Source organism: Aphelocoma coerulescens, chromosome 3 (assembly GCF_041296385.1).
Source record: "Aphelocoma coerulescens isolate FSJ_1873_10779 chromosome 3, UR_Acoe_1.0, whole genome shotgun sequence".
Classification (NCBI taxonomy): Eukaryota; Metazoa; Chordata; class Aves; order Passeriformes; family Corvidae; genus Aphelocoma; species Aphelocoma coerulescens.
In genome coordinates, this window is record NC_091016.1 from 53,930,456 (window position 1) to 53,945,969 (window position 15,514).

Consider the following 15,514-nt stretch of genomic DNA (forward strand, 5'->3'; position numbering starts at 1 on the left):
CTGAAAAATATTCCATGCCTAAGTATCATTGCATAAGGCAGAAAAGCCCATGCAAAAGAAGATGCTATTAAAACCTTTTTCATCTGGCAAAAAATTTAAAATACAATTTTCCATTAATTTCATTGAAATGTAAGTATTGGAAGATAATGAAAGATCTGGTATGTATTAAACAGACATGACTTGCTGTATTTAGGAGGCATGAACAGCAGTACAATAAGCTAGTAAGAGTGTGAGGTATTCTGAGTAAACTAACTTTTGGGGGGAAAAAAAAGATTTTGCAACCACCTTTTACAATCTGGACTTGGAAGTGGCGTCTTGACTTTTTACGTAGTTTGAGTAAGTGTGCAGTTTTACAGCTTTACCAGCAAAAGCATTCATGGTGTAAAAAACTGAATTCCAACAGTCAGTAAAACTATTCCTAAACTAAAATAAGCAACTAACATGAAAAGAAAATAGAGAAGAAATATGAAAGAATTTCTGGAGGCAAGTAAAGGTGTGTAGGAGTTACATATTCTATTAACAGAAGAAAAGATCCCCACATAAAATCTAATTTTACTTTGCTATTTTGTAACTTAGACATTGCGATTACAAACTTCTTTCAATTTTATATGAATTTTTTTGATAGTCTGGAAAATTAACTTTTCAATAGTTCAGTGATATTTTTTTCAATCATGACAAGTTAAATATTAATTTTTATAGGACTCTGGTTTTATCCCAGTTAGAGCAGACTGTGGTAAGGTATAGTGACCTGCAGGGCTGTGAAGCTGTTGGCTTGGCCGTGATACTGAGTGTCCAGTATTTCTGCTATGAAAATTCATCTTGACCTTCATGGTAAGGATGAGGTCTGGGTAACTACCAGTAGCCTAAAGGCTGAATTTGTTTTTCTTCCCAATCTGACCATAGTGTCTGAGACACACGTTCCATGTACTAATTAATGTCCAAGCAGACTTATCATTGCTTTACTTGGGAGCCTTTCTACTCCCAATTATATTCTCTAATTTTCTTTGTACAACTTGTATTGCTGCACCTATTCCTTTCAAGGAGCACTTCCAATAAGAGTCTGCCGCCATTTTCCCTGTAATCACCACTAGATTTTTAAAGAGAATTGCAAGACCCCTCTCTCCTCCTCTCCACAAGCACACAGGGGGAGTGCACTAGTCCTGACATTCATGGCAATCCTCTGCTGAACTTGATGGAATTCATTGGTTTCTTCTTTCATTGCGATTTCTTTTTGAGAGGGGAGCTGATACATGTTTGCGCATGCTGAGCAGAGGGCAAGAGATACTTCCCTTTGCTGGCTAAGGCTTAACTGTTGAAGCCCAGTATGTGGCTGGGTTTCTTAGCCTCAGAGATGGAGTAGATATTTCAGATTCATGGATGGTAAGGCAAAATAGAGGCACTGGAAAGTCCTACTTGGCAAATGTGTTACTGATGTGATCTCATGGTTCTCTTTTACCTAGAATGTTCCACCTGATTTGTCCATCTGCACCTTTGTGCTGGAGCAGTCTCTGTCAGTACGGGCCCTCCAGGAAATGCTGGCTAACACAGAAGAAAAGGCAGAAGGGGTAAGTGATTAAATATTCACCTTTTTTCATCTTGCAAAATAGTACTTTTTTCCTATGGTACCGCAGGTTTCATGACTGTTATGACTGTCAATTCCTTATGTTGAATTTTCCTCCTTTGCTACAGGAATGGTCTATTTTTTGGAAGTTACAAACACTTGCAATTTCCACTGAAGCTTGCCAGAGTTGCAAATTCACAAATATTTCAATGGCCTATGAGTCAGTATAGAGTTATTAAGGGTGTTTTAATTTGAGAATCTCATAATGTGACATATAAAGCTTGATCACTTCTTCAGAACAAATAAGCTTTCTGAGAATTCCTGACTGTATCAGGTGAGACTGTCAAAAGGTCTTAAAATGACTAGGATGTATGCTGGTTGTCTCTGGAAATAACAAAACTGTCGTGTGTGCCCTGAGCTAAAGTACCCTGTAACAGACCTTTAAGCTGAAGATAGAATATTATTGAGCCTTGGTAGACATGAAATAGCAGTCTGGAAGATGAAGGATATAGGAATTACTTAAATCCTATAAGAATTATAATTATTCCTAATAGGAACTAATTAATTGTTTGACTAGAAAATAGTTGTTTACAAATAAATCATAGTAGTGTAATAAATGTTCTCTGCAGTGCAATTAATTTGATTTGTTATGCTGTAATTAAATGTTTTGTATAAACCTTGTACTGTTAATTTGAATGCAATGGTCTAGCTCAAATCCTATAAATTTTTGAGGAAGAGTGACTGTAGGCATAGGAGTTATAAAGGCAAAAGAGGAGTAGGCATGAGCCATAAGTCCGTCACTCAAGAAAGCTGGCAGGAGGTAAGCATACCTCTGATATTTATGGGAATGCCTCAAGAAACAAAACTTTAAACTAACAGAGTAGTCAGTCCCATGAAATGCCAGGCACTTAGACTGAAAATGGTCTTTGGGAAGTGAAGTCTGGGAGCACTCCCATGGATGATCCAGAATGTGTTCTGCCAGTGAGAATTTGCTCCAAGAGAATGAAAAGCACACATGAGAGAAGAGGTGGTACCAGAGTAAGCAGATAAGTACTTCTAAACCCCTCTTCCCTTACTTTGTAAATACTGAAACCAAGAGCAAGCAAATTCACAGGGAAAAAAAACAAAATCAAAAGAACGGGCACATACAGGCAATAATGTCAAAAATCACAGTCCAAACCCCAGGCTGTACAGTGATGACTGTGTATGGCCACATGTGTGAAGCAGAGCAACAGTTTTCTTTCTGTTTATTCCCAACAGATGTGAGCAGGTGCATGAATTAAAATGTAGGAGAATGTGTGATAAAGTAATGCTACAGGCCGGAATACAGTGAATGGAAAAGTATTCAATTTTTGAATCTGAAGTATTGAAACAGCTCTCTAAAACATAACCTCACCTGGCAGATTTTCTGTTGCACTGTCTTTAGGAGAGTGTTGGGGCCATGTGCTAAGAGAATATTTGCTTTTAATACAGAGATCACACCCAGAGAATACAGGAGAATGAATGAACTTCTCTGCAGAAAGATTAGAAAATGTGAGCTCGGGTATTCTGCTGGGAAGAGAACGAGCTCTGTAGGGGTCTCAGGTGGAATATTTTCACTAGTTCTGGACTATTTTCTGCACTAGATGTGAGTAGAAAAAGACTTTTGTAGGACACACTGACCAATGAGACACACCATGTTTGGTGGTAATCTGATATTTTCTGGAAAAATGAATGTTTTCTGTGCATAACCATGAAGGTCAGAGTTCTTGACACTTACACCCATGCCTAAATAACACTGATGGCACCTGCACTGATCTATGGTGCTCTGTACTCAAAGGTGTTCCCAGATGTGCACAAGAAAGGTAAAGCAAAGTTCTGAGTGTGGTTATTTTGTGGCTGTTGGCTGTTTACAGAGTAGTTTATTGTGCTCTCAGCACCTATTAAATGCCAACACTAGCAGAAAATACAGAACTAGAGCTATACCAACACAGAGAGATGGTGTTCAGTAAATCATAAAAATGTTTCTACTGCAAGTTTTGATGACCTCTGTAGAAATGCATTAGCAATCTGCTTGTGCCTCTTGCATATTAATATGTTGATATTAGAAGAGAACAGTCTTGAAAATAATGGTTTGTAGATGAACATAAGGTCATGTTGTCAATGTCAATATTTTTCTTTTTAGTAAGTCTCTGAAAGTCAAGAGTGATGATGATACTAAAATGACTGAATATGTACTTCCTGATAAATTAATAGAACTGACATTAGATATCTGCCTGTAGTTTCTATGAAAAATATACAAATTTTTCCTTTGCATTTATATTTGTATGCCATAGGGCAGGTACTTATATAGACAGCTTCATATTTGTTTGAAGTAACTGTTAAAAGAAGTTTTAAGATAAGAGGTAATTTGTCTTACCTGAAGCACTATTACCTTCCTGGAGAATCATCAATTCTTTTTATTAAAATGGCACTGTTTCATTTCATTTAGGAGAAGAAAGTATAGCAATTTTTTGAGAAATTGTTGCTGTAAACTGCATTCAGCATGACCTCAGTTTTCTAGTGGAAAGAATCCTGCAAAGGGAGGTCTTTTCAGTCCTCAGTTACTTTTCATTACATTAAAAATAATTAAGGCGCTGTACTTATAAGAGGTCTCCTTGTGCTGGTTTGCTTTTTGTGTTGTGTAATCTCTTGAATGCTATGTTTATATAACAGGTATTCTTATTATATAACAGATAAGTTAGCAGTAATGTAATGGTTGAGTAATAAGAGCAAAATCTCACGCTGACTTGAGTCAGAACAATAAGCAGCTTTCTTGTGCCTAAGAAAGAATAACTGTGTGCATTTACTGGATTAACTGCTACCTCTCAGTTGGCAAGCATTAAATGTGCAAGATTACCTCTGCAATAAACACCTACCTTTTTAGTGCAACAATCCCAAAATGAGAACTTCCATACTTTAGGAGATCAGTGATCCATCTATCTGAGTATACCTACTTGACTCTCCTGAACCAGATAAATGCTAGTATCAAAGGCAACAGTGGAAAATGACTGACATTTCCTAAGAAAGAATGTGTGTAGTCCTCTGTTTCTTCTAGGCACTGAGTAGTTATTTTGTGCTCTGAGGTTTCATAATTTCCCTGTAAAATACTATGCTTAGCTGTAGCAATTAATTAAAACATTGAATATGAAAACATTAAAACATATGAAAATTCATAGCTTGATTGAATGGTTTTGGTTTCAAAAAGAAAACCACAACCTCGTTTGTTTGCTTAGGTAGCATTATTTACACTTTTCATTTTAAACAGATAATTTTTTTTTATTTTGCTGGGGTCTGGAGTGCTATATGCATGTGCCAGTTTTATCAGTTCATCTGTGAGAAAGAAACAAAAATCAAAACCCAACAAACCAGAAATAGATAAGGAGAAAGGGAGGAATCCTGTGGAGAGGGAATAGTAAATAAATATATAAATGAGGAGTATCATCACATAGTCTGGGCTGTGGTGTGTTAGGCAAGCAGAATTGCAGGTGCACTGTCCTACACAAGAGTGACCTACAGCATAGGTATTATTTTGTAATCATTTTGGCTTGGTTTTTAAGTGTAACTTTTTATTATTAGAAAAGCAGATATGAAAATGGAAGTCCTTACATTTTTATAAAGCATTTAAGACCACAAAAAGCATTCAGGCCATCTATTCCTAGCCTGGTTGTTACTTCCAGTGAACCATCTCTGGACCCAAGTGCCTTGTATTTCATTAAATCTCATTTGTTGAAATGATCCTGAGAAGGTGAATCCATAGCTTCTGGAGTAATTTAGGAATGGTCACTGCAACCTGTTGGAACTGTGCTTTGCTTCTTATTCTTTTTCCTTCTGATTTTTTTTTTGTGGTGGTTTGTTTGAAGCTTTTTTTCTTTTTTTTAAATCTTTAAATTTTTTAAAATCACATCTTCCTTTCCTAGATTCAAGACCTCTATCATCTAGTACTTTTTCTTGTGAAAGTGATTAAATGCCATAATCAAATCAGTTCCTGGAAATTTCCCCTAATTTTCTTAGGAAATGAAGCCTGGTCACCTGGTCATTTAGTGCTCTTGAATTCAGTAACTTCTGTGATTTCTGGACAATATGAACAATATAAGAAACAGGGTAAGATAGTTCTTCTGGATGTGGTGGATATTGGGTAGGAGAAAGGGATCTAACTTTATGCCTCTGTAAGAGGAGAGAAAGGCCAAGCTGTCTGTTTTATATTACCACCAACTACTCTTGTGCTATTGCACCTTCTGCACTGCTTTCTTGCACTGAGAAGACATGTCACAGGGACATGGGGAAGTTGCCATGTTTCAGGCACAAGGGAGGGATTCATAAATTTGTGGCTTCTCTCAGTTTTGAGATTTAAACCTCTTTTTCATAGAAGTTAAACATCAGACCTGTACTTTGTATGCTATTACCAGTCTCCCATTTTATGACAAGGAAAATTATTTCCCTTTGTCCTACTGTATACTCAGTAGAAAAGGGTATCCAGAAAAAAAGGCATCCAGACATGTTTGACATGGAAGAATATCAGGTATTTTCTTAACCTCAGTTGGTTCAAAAATGATTTAGATTTTGTCTGAAAGGTTTTTTTTTTAAATAATCCTCAAGCAAACACGCTGCATGAAAAATAGGTATTAAGATAAAAAATTACCAAGAGGGTTTGCAGATTAAAATTAAGTGTAAGGTAACCTTCATAAAGCCCATTGTTACTGACTCTTATTTGAACTATATTTCAGTGGGTTTTTCATATGGTTCAATATGAATTATCTTTTTCTAATGGGACAATCTGAGTATTCGAAGCACCACTACCTGTATTTATATAACAAGGGGCTAGTTTGAACTTTCATTCTGTTCTAATGCTTTTATTACTTGAAAGAGATCAAAACCAGTTTGGGGCACAGTGACTAGGTACAGGAAATTAGTTTGGCATTTAAAGCATATTTTCCCATAAGTGGACAAGCACAAAATCATCTATCATCTATGTTGGCTAGAACAAAAAGGAAATGCTTGTTATTCCTTGAGTTACACTTGCTTGCCTGTGTTTTCTGAAATATATCCAGCAGTCTCACTATTTAAATACTATACTGTTTTTTTGCCTTGTGATGTCTTTTATAGTCCTCCATTATAATTGTAATAAATGAGACCACTGAAGTCTGAAGATTCTGGATTATATTTTACATGCCATACCTGATGAGTAGACTATATATTATATGTGTGTGTATTTATATATGGCATATATAAATACAGGTGTATGTGACTTGTTTTCACATGCCAGTGGGGTGTACATCTGTGTGTGGATGAGAGATCTTGTATCCCATACAGAGAACTGTTGTTAACTGCACCATCCACCATCCACTGGAGTGATTGAGAACTCTATTAATAAACTGTCTTTTACAGCAGCTTTGATTAGTTTCTGTCAGCAGTGGTAAAACATTCTCTTCATTCTGGTCTACCAGAAGACTGGTGAGTGCCAAATCATCCCAATTTTATTGCTGTACCATACATCCACATGAAAATCTCATGTCATTGGGAGGGTGTAGAGTAAGAGACATCTATTTTGGTGAGAGCTTCTGGAGCTCCTGTTTGTTGGTCTGTGCTTTGTTCTGCCAACACGAGGTGTATGCATGGGCTTTTTTTTTGTCCAGGTGTATATAGGAGTATGAGACTGCTGTAGGGTTTTTTGTTTGTTGGTTTTTGTTTTTTCCAATTTTATTAGCAAAGTGTGTGGAACATTCAATTCCTTTGCTAATGGCTAGGCTTCATGCTACATGAACTGTTCACTAGTAAAATCATCTGCACTCGGAGTGTAATGTGTTTCTGTTGGAATTGTGTTTTAATGACTCCGGCAGGACAGATGCACCAAACTCACTTATCCTCAATGGAACCCAGTGGATTTCTCTCAGTTGCTTTTGTGTCCTTTCACTTCAAGTGTCAGTTTTTTGATTGCTTACTAGAAAAAATGTAGTAGTGAAATAAGTAAGGATTTCTTTGCATGCCACCTGTAGCAAGAAAGTGAATGTATACGTAGTTACAATTTCTGTGTTTTGAACATAATAAATGAGGAACTAGAATACTTCAGGAGAGTGTAGGACTCTCTAGAATTTATAGTGAGATAATTTTAAGTGCTTATTCAGAAAATCACACTGTATTTGCTTTTTTCTCTCTGAGAAAACCTGAAGTGGGTTTTTGCTATTTGTTTTCCTAGACTTCATTATACAGGGGAAAAAAATGACTCTCAGTTGCCTTAGTATGCTTGAAATTTGTTTACTTTTATGTAATATAAAATGTAGGGTTAAATCCCTTTTTAGTTTCCTGCAAATTGATCTTAGTTGCTCTGTTATCTACTGAACACTTCAGTGTGCAGTTTGCTGCATTTTTTTCCACAGTATTTATTTGCCCAGCAACTGTGCTATTCTAATACTGTATGCCATGAAGATTTGCTGTGCTTGGAAGCTCTATCCTGTCCTCCTGCTTGGTAATGAAGATGTGAAACTCTGTCCATGCCACTGTCAACTCCTGATGGTTGGTATTATAGAGAGATGGAGGTTCAGAGCTGGAAGTAGACTTCCTTCTGTTTTATACTTTTGGTTGTTCTCCTAACCCATCTGAAGAAGAACATTGGTCATGGAAGGAAAAACCCTGATTATGGAATGTTGTTCTTGGAGTACTCAGGTACTGTTGCAGTTGAACTTAGGGAGAATGGTAGCCATTCTGCCATTGAAGTGGAATGGAAAAGTGAAGGTTAAAACAAGAATTGGTTCAGATTCCATGTGGTCCTAGGAAAGAAACTGAGAATAGTTGGACAAAAAGTTACTGGCTGAATATAAGCAATGTAGAAGTCACTGAAACTGTCTCTTTTATGTACTGAGCTGCCATGAGGACAGCTGAGAAATACTGGCAGAGAGATTAGAATGAGGAACTCAACATGTACTGTGTGGCTTTTTACCTTGGATGAAAAAAGAAGGGGATTGACTGTTTTTTATGCCTTTTACCTGTCAATTCTATAGCTATTATCCCTGTGCCATTAGCTTGTTAAAATAAAGGATGGTAACATACTGGTGCTTTTCAGTAAAGATTCCCTGTTAGGTCGTGAAAAAGCTCAGGTTTTTTTTAAGTGAAATTTAAGCACAGCAAAATTGAAAATGATACAGTTAAATTTGTCTTCAGAACTAAATCATCCTTTTTTTTTTTTTTTTTAGCAGCAGTTGGAATTGATGTACTAAAGGCTATTTATGCAAAATACAAGATGAAAAGATAAAACCCACCAAATCCTCACATTCAGATGCTATTCTAGAATGCTGAAGAGTCTCAGTTTTGCTGCTCAATCCTATGTAAAGCTGAGATAGTCTCCTAAATCACTCATTTTTTTAATGCTACCAGATGTCTTGACAAAGCTCGTAACACACAGAGCTTTTAAACCAGGCCTGTGTAGATAAGCAGTTGGAATCAATAAGCCAAGCAGTGATTGCTAGTTGTATTTTTTTCTGATTTTGTTTGTCTTCATCCCTCAGGAATGATTTGTGCAGGCATTGATGACTGTAGCTGATGAAAGCTACACATAGAATAATGTTAGAAATTGTGTCCTAGGCACCTTAAACTCACCTCCCTGGTTTGAGAACTACATTGACTTTAGTGGATTCTATAAATCTATTGATATATCATCTGGGGTATTGTGAAAATTGAATCAATATTTGTGAGATTAGCTTTGCAGTAGTGAATATAATAAAATTGATGGCATTTAATTGTATGTCTTTAGAAGGGTTTGATCAATATTTAGTACAATGGTTGTGCAACGAGCTGAAATTAAACACAATAGTAAGTGACCACCCTCTCATTTATGTGTTGCACAAGGCAGATTTGATGTTGAAAAGGTTATGGACATATGAAAGGCTGCATCATAAAATAGTGACATTTTTCTGTTTGCCTTAAATTTGTTAACTTTTTTGTAGTAAAATTTGGTGTAATTTTTTTGAAAACACTAAAACCTTATACTTTAGCTTAGTCAAAAGTGTTTTGACATATTAAATTGTTCATGATTATATATGGCTCTTGTCTGCTACAATTCTACTACTCTTGATTGTACAAAGTGCAATTTTACATTAATCTCAAAGCTGAGGCAAGGCCTGGATAAAGTGATACTCAAGCATTTTATTCTTTTCTTCTTTTGCAGTGCTCACATCTGTAAGATGAATTATTTGTAAAGCCCAAGACCTTAAATTAAATAAACCGTAACTTTCACCTTTTTTCAGTTATATTGAGAGCAGAAGTAATAATTATTCAATGTTTTTAAACAGACTGCTTATACTCAATATAAAAATCTCATGATCTATATGAAAATTCTCCATACCTACATTTGTCTTGTAATGGTTTCTTACCGGGATAGCTTCCTGAAATATTTGGCTCGGTTGGTTCAAAATTAAAAAAAAAAAAAGAAAAGATCCTTTGTTCCAACTCAGTGACTTATACTAGCAAATTTAAAGAATATTTTGGTGAATGGTGTAAAATATTATCAGTGTAGGAAATGCATAGCAGTGCTACAGAGGCTGGCAGAGTGGAAAATGTTAATTGTGTCTGCAGTACTGTGTAGCAAGCAACTAGTCTCCTATCAGGCAGCTCCGTAGGATCTCAGCATCTGGAGCTGGAAGATTACACATGGGATTCTCCCTCTTGAATTATATTCAGTGTGCTCAACCTCTAGGAGTTACCAATACCTTCAGTGGTAATTAGAGAAAACAACAAACCACCCTAACCCTCAAATTCAGTCAAGATTTTTGTAATGCGAGTTTGTTTCTAATTCTCCTTATCCTGCAGGGTTCAGCACTTTAGGGTCCTTTTGATTCTGGTGATGCACTGTATGCATCATAGACTTCCATATTGTTTAAGTTTAGATGTGAATGGTCCTCCCCAAAGGGGTAAATAACACTTGAACAACACCAACAAGGGTAGCATTTAAAAGAAGAGACAAAACTAGCAGAACTAGTGAGACTGAGTAGGACTGAACAGACTGGATTCCTGTCCTGAACAGGAAATAGGAAAGAGTTGAGTTTGGGGAGGAGCTGGGTTCATCTCTGTGTTTTTTCCATGGTGTGTCTGTCAGAGTTGGTGATAAACATGCATGATTTCCTGATGGCTGTCAAGGAACTCTGTTGCTGAGCAGGTCTGGGTAGGGACGTTACGCTTGAGGATTCGTCTGCATATATGTAATTGCATCTCCCCAGGGCAATAGGAATTTTGAATCCATGGTAGCTACACCACTGAGCAAATCTACGATATCTTAGCAAAAATAATAGGTTTGGAGAGAACAAGTGTTACTTCATACATATCTTGTCTCTGGAACAACCATTCATCTGTGGAGAAGAGATTTCTTTTGATGCCCAGCTATTCCTTAGTGACGGTGGTAGTGTTGATTCACCAAGAAGGTTTCTGGTTTTGTAATATTTTGCTGGGGAGTCATCAAATGGTTTGCTTCAGTTATTATAATGAAACGAGCCTTCCAAGCAGGTGAGTGTATCGGTCGTTTTAAAGTATTTAAGTACTGCTGTAGTTTGAGAGCTACACTCTTTCAGGTCTAAAGTTAATTTATCCAGGCTTTGTTTCTCTCTTACCACAGAGAATTACCATTTTTTATTTACTTATTGGGATGGTAAGAACTCTTGAATTGGGGGTGAAGGAAAGAAACGAAGGAGTTTAAGACCAAGGGCATTAAGTGAATAGAGCGAGGCTGAGAATGGGGAGCAGCTTTCTTGGCAGAGGTGTGATTCTGTGCCTGGGCTCCAGGTGCCTTATTTGTAGCTGAGTCTGGGACCTGAGCACAGCAGAGAAACCCCTGCTCTTCACAGGGGCACTGACTTGCCTTTTTGAGTGGTAGGATCATCCACCTATAGACCATGAGCTTGCCTCAGGGTGAGTCAGGATCACTCAGCTTTTCCTAAACTTGGATTTTATTTTTTTAGCATTTGAGTGGCCACTCTTTGAGCAGGGCCTTGTTCCTGCAAGGTTTAGTCAGGACTGCAGGCTCTGGGACAGGGGAGGGAGCTGCCCCTGCCTGCGGCACCCTGTGCAGCCAACCTGCTGAGCTGCCTCTGTGGTGGGGAGTGGATCCCACGCCAGCAGGATCTATTTTGGAGTGTTTTCAGGATCTCAGCCACAGTTAAGGCTCCTGCTGTGTTCCTGCAGGCAGTCTGGGTTGACTTCTTTCCCTTCAAAAGCATGCCTGATAAATATACATGTATACACACACAGACACTCACATACATTTAGGTTTAAAAAGAGAGAATATGTTCTCTGTGACTCTTCCTGACCTCTTTGTATGCACCTGTCCTTTATTTTTTTAAGTGAAAATTGAAATCTGTGTTTTAGAGTACTGTCAACATGGTGAGAAGGGGAGGTATTATCCCCACATTGTTAGGTTTTCGATCTTGACAAAAAAAAATATTTTTTTGACAAACATGATAGTTACTGAGCTCTGAAGATTGTCCTCCCTTTCCCCTGCAGTCTCCTCTTTCTGCCTAGGCTATTGTCTTTTTAGCATTTGCTAGTTTGACAGTTAGTTGCCCTTTAGTTCTTTAAATAATTCCCTCTGGGCATAAATAGATAAGGCATTGATTTCTTTTTTATGTGATAAGGGTGAAATCTCATGCCTTATTTTTCTTTATAGAAATACCGTACTCCCAAGTAGTCACAGCAAAGAAAAAAACTTGACAAGAACAGAGGGTATTCAGACTTCTACTAGTAAATCTGTGTTCTAATTATGTTGGGTGTTGTCAGCTCTTTAGTTTAGGGAGTCCTGTATTGTTGTATATGATTTTTGTAGTTAATGCTTGTTTCTGCAGATACTGCTGATGGAGTGGAATGTGCTTGTAATTATGGTGGCACATGCAGCTTCCACTCCTGAAGCAGCCTTTGACAGCTGACAGTCTGTTGACAAATATGCAGAACACTCACTTTTTTTGAAAGATGTTTCTATTTAAAAAAATATTGGGATGAGTCACGAGATAACGGTACACAAATAGCAGAAGGAAAGCGACAAATTTGGAAATCCTGTTTTTTCTTAGTGGTGATTATTTAATGTGGCAAATTGACATAGTCTAGTGTATATGTAGGTCATTTGGCAACCGAATATTTTAGTTACCTGGGTACTCAGGCATTTTGATCTTCTGTAAAATTCCATTTCCAGGTGGTGTTTGTTTGTTAAAGTCATTTACTGTGGATAGCTTGGCTTCTTCAAAAGAATTTGTGTATTTGCCCAAATTTTAATAATGTCAGTAACTGATTAAATCCTTTGGCTGTTCCAAGAAGTTTCAGGTGGGGTTTCTTATTCTCTCTCCTCAGCCATATGTCACTATTTTTTAGGTACATTACTTAGGGAAATACAAAACCTTTTTTCTAAAGAAACAACTTGTTGGTGGGTTTGGAGATCTTCAGAGGAGGATATTAGGCAGCCAGCATTTGCCTCTGCCCAGAAGACCACAATTCTCTTTCTGTATGCTTTCTTGGTATTACTGCAAGAAGTATGAGACTCCAGTGCCTCTTGTGGCTCTCTGAGTATTCCAAGAAGCTGCAAAGTATAAAATGAAACTTTTTTTAGGAAACTGAGACCTTTGTGTGGAAATAACAGTTTAAGCACAGACTTGCTTGGTTTTGAGACTTCACAGCCTTTTTGCAGCTCAGAAGTCTGACCCTACCTGAGTCCTTTCTCAACTCATATATGCCACGGCATGGGCTGAGAGAAAAAACAGAACATGCAATAGCCTTTCTGCTGAGATTTCTTCTGAAATTCCAGTGACTTTTCCAGCTTTTCCCAGTAAAATTCCAATGATTTTTGTAGACAACTTAAAGATTTTATTCATTTTATGTAAAAAAGTAAAGAAAAATAATGCCTTAACACAAGGATCTAAAAGGTTAAGCAAGAGATTCATTAAATAAAACTGATCGGTGGATCTTCATGATTAAAACTGATAATTTCTGCTTGATATAATTTATCAGTGCAGCACAAAAATTGTTTTGTTTCATGCTAAAACATTTTTCTCTCATCTTATTCTTCCTTTCTTTTTTCACCCTAGCATCTTATTCACAATGTCTTTACCACAGGCCACTCTTTGAAACCTTTTCTGGATAAGACAGGACAGTGTTTAGGGGCTTTCCATGCGACTTGACATGGAACTCTCTTGGGGATTTGAAGGCTACAAATATAGCTGTTGGTTTAAATACAGTAGAGTAGGAAGCATTTTCTAAATTCTTTCTTAAATGCTTATTCTGCTTGTATTTAAAGCAGTTAGGAGATTTTGGTTCACAACCATCTCCTTTTATAATCTAATTGCATTTCATAAAGAGAATTTTCCTTTCTTTTGCTTCCTAATTCTGGGTGGATTTTTCATTTCTATCAGCTTCCTGTTTTTGTTTTGGCCTATTGGATCAGTTCAAACTGAGGGCAAGACTGGACTAATCAAGAAGTCAGATTCAGAGAACCAAATATGAAGGAACTGTATTGTAGTTGGAATTTGGAAAGAGCTTCTTGAAAACAGTATTGTGAAAGTGATTATTAAAGGGAGTGATGCAAACACATTACATTTACTCATGTCTAAGTGAAGACTTCAATCTGTGAAGAAATGCATAGCTAAAGGTTTCATTTGTTCTGCAGCGTGGCATGATGCTTTTTCCTGGCCTTAAAATCAGGAGTCAAACACAGTTAGAAGGGGAAAAGGGATTTTACCTTTGTATTTATTTTAAGGATCCTTAGGTGCACTACATCCAGGTCAAATGCACCTCAATGCCCACCGCAATGCACCCCCTGAAAGATCTGGTATATCATTATAGGTCTTACTAATTAGCATATCTATCAAAGATTCCCCAATAAGTGGCTTGAATGAACCCCCCTCCCCAAGGAACCTTCCCCTGGATGGTTCTATCTTAGTTTACAAAATGTGTTCTGGAGAGGACCTAGGGGTCTGGGGCACACCAACTCCTACTAACGAAGCTTCTAAAACATTTAGTCTCTTAGCTTGACAAGTCCAAGAATGTAGGCAAAAAGCACTAGGAATACAGAAGTTGTAAAAAGGTATAACAGGGGTATAAAAGAAAAGGCAAAAAATCTTTATGGCATCATTATAACCAAATAAATGGACTACTATTGAATTAATTACCTTTCTAATATAAACCTGACACTGATTTTTGCACTGATTTTAGTGTACAACAATAACAACAATAAAAGACAGGTATCAGTTTCTTTTGCATCGATACAACATTTTTCTTTTTTTTTTGTTATTTTATTTCATTTGATAGCTTTTATTTCCTTTGTTTCTGCTGTTATATTTTGGTCTGCTGCATATCTTTCTAGTCTTGTGAGACTAATTGTTTTTATACATTGTTGTCTCATTCATGTTACTAACAGGAGATCTTAACTTTGGAGCAGAACTGATCGACTAGGATGCAGTCTGCTTACTGACACTAATATCCAACTTTTCTTTCCTTCTGTAGTAGCACTACTTCTAGAATGTCTGTATTTTCTTCCAAATATCACAATCTTCACTTTGCCCTCCCCCTTCCCCCCCAAATCTAATTACATTAGAGAAGCACTGAAATAGAGACAGAAATAACTCATGGACAACATAAAAAAATAGCCATCAAACAAATATCTTTTATTTAAAAGTCTCAGTAATATTGTGGTAAAGCATTGTAATTAAGGCTAGGAGTTTTTCAGATTTGTGCACTAATGAATCAATGTCAGACCTTATTAGGAGAATGAAAGCATTTGGTTGCACACGTTGTGTGTGAATTCAAAGCTGAACTGTTTCTGTAATATGGAAAAATTTAATTTCACAACCTCTACTCCAATATTTGACAACTTCATTTTTCAGGAAAATGCTGTCTGCAGATACCCATCAGTTAGGCAACGTTCTAGCTAAATTGCATCATGAGCTTATTAACTCCCATCTAATCATCCAG

The 15,514-nt window shown here is 37.0% G+C and overlaps 1 protein-coding gene across 5 annotated transcripts in view; it reads left to right on the forward strand.

Annotated features, from left to right (window-relative positions):
- The window catches only part of RYR2 (ryanodine receptor 2), a 392,986-nt gene that overhangs the window by 114,809 nt on the left and 262,663 nt on the right, over positions 1 to 15,514 (forward strand). For all 5 annotated transcript variants that reach the window (XM_069010345.1, XM_069010346.1, XM_069010347.1 and 2 more), the window contains exon 3: positions 1,461 to 1,565. In XM_069010345.1, the coding sequence (XP_068866446.1) occupies positions 1,461 to 1,565 (105 nt within the window). The remainder of the gene's footprint in view (positions 1 to 1,460; positions 1,566 to 15,514) is intronic.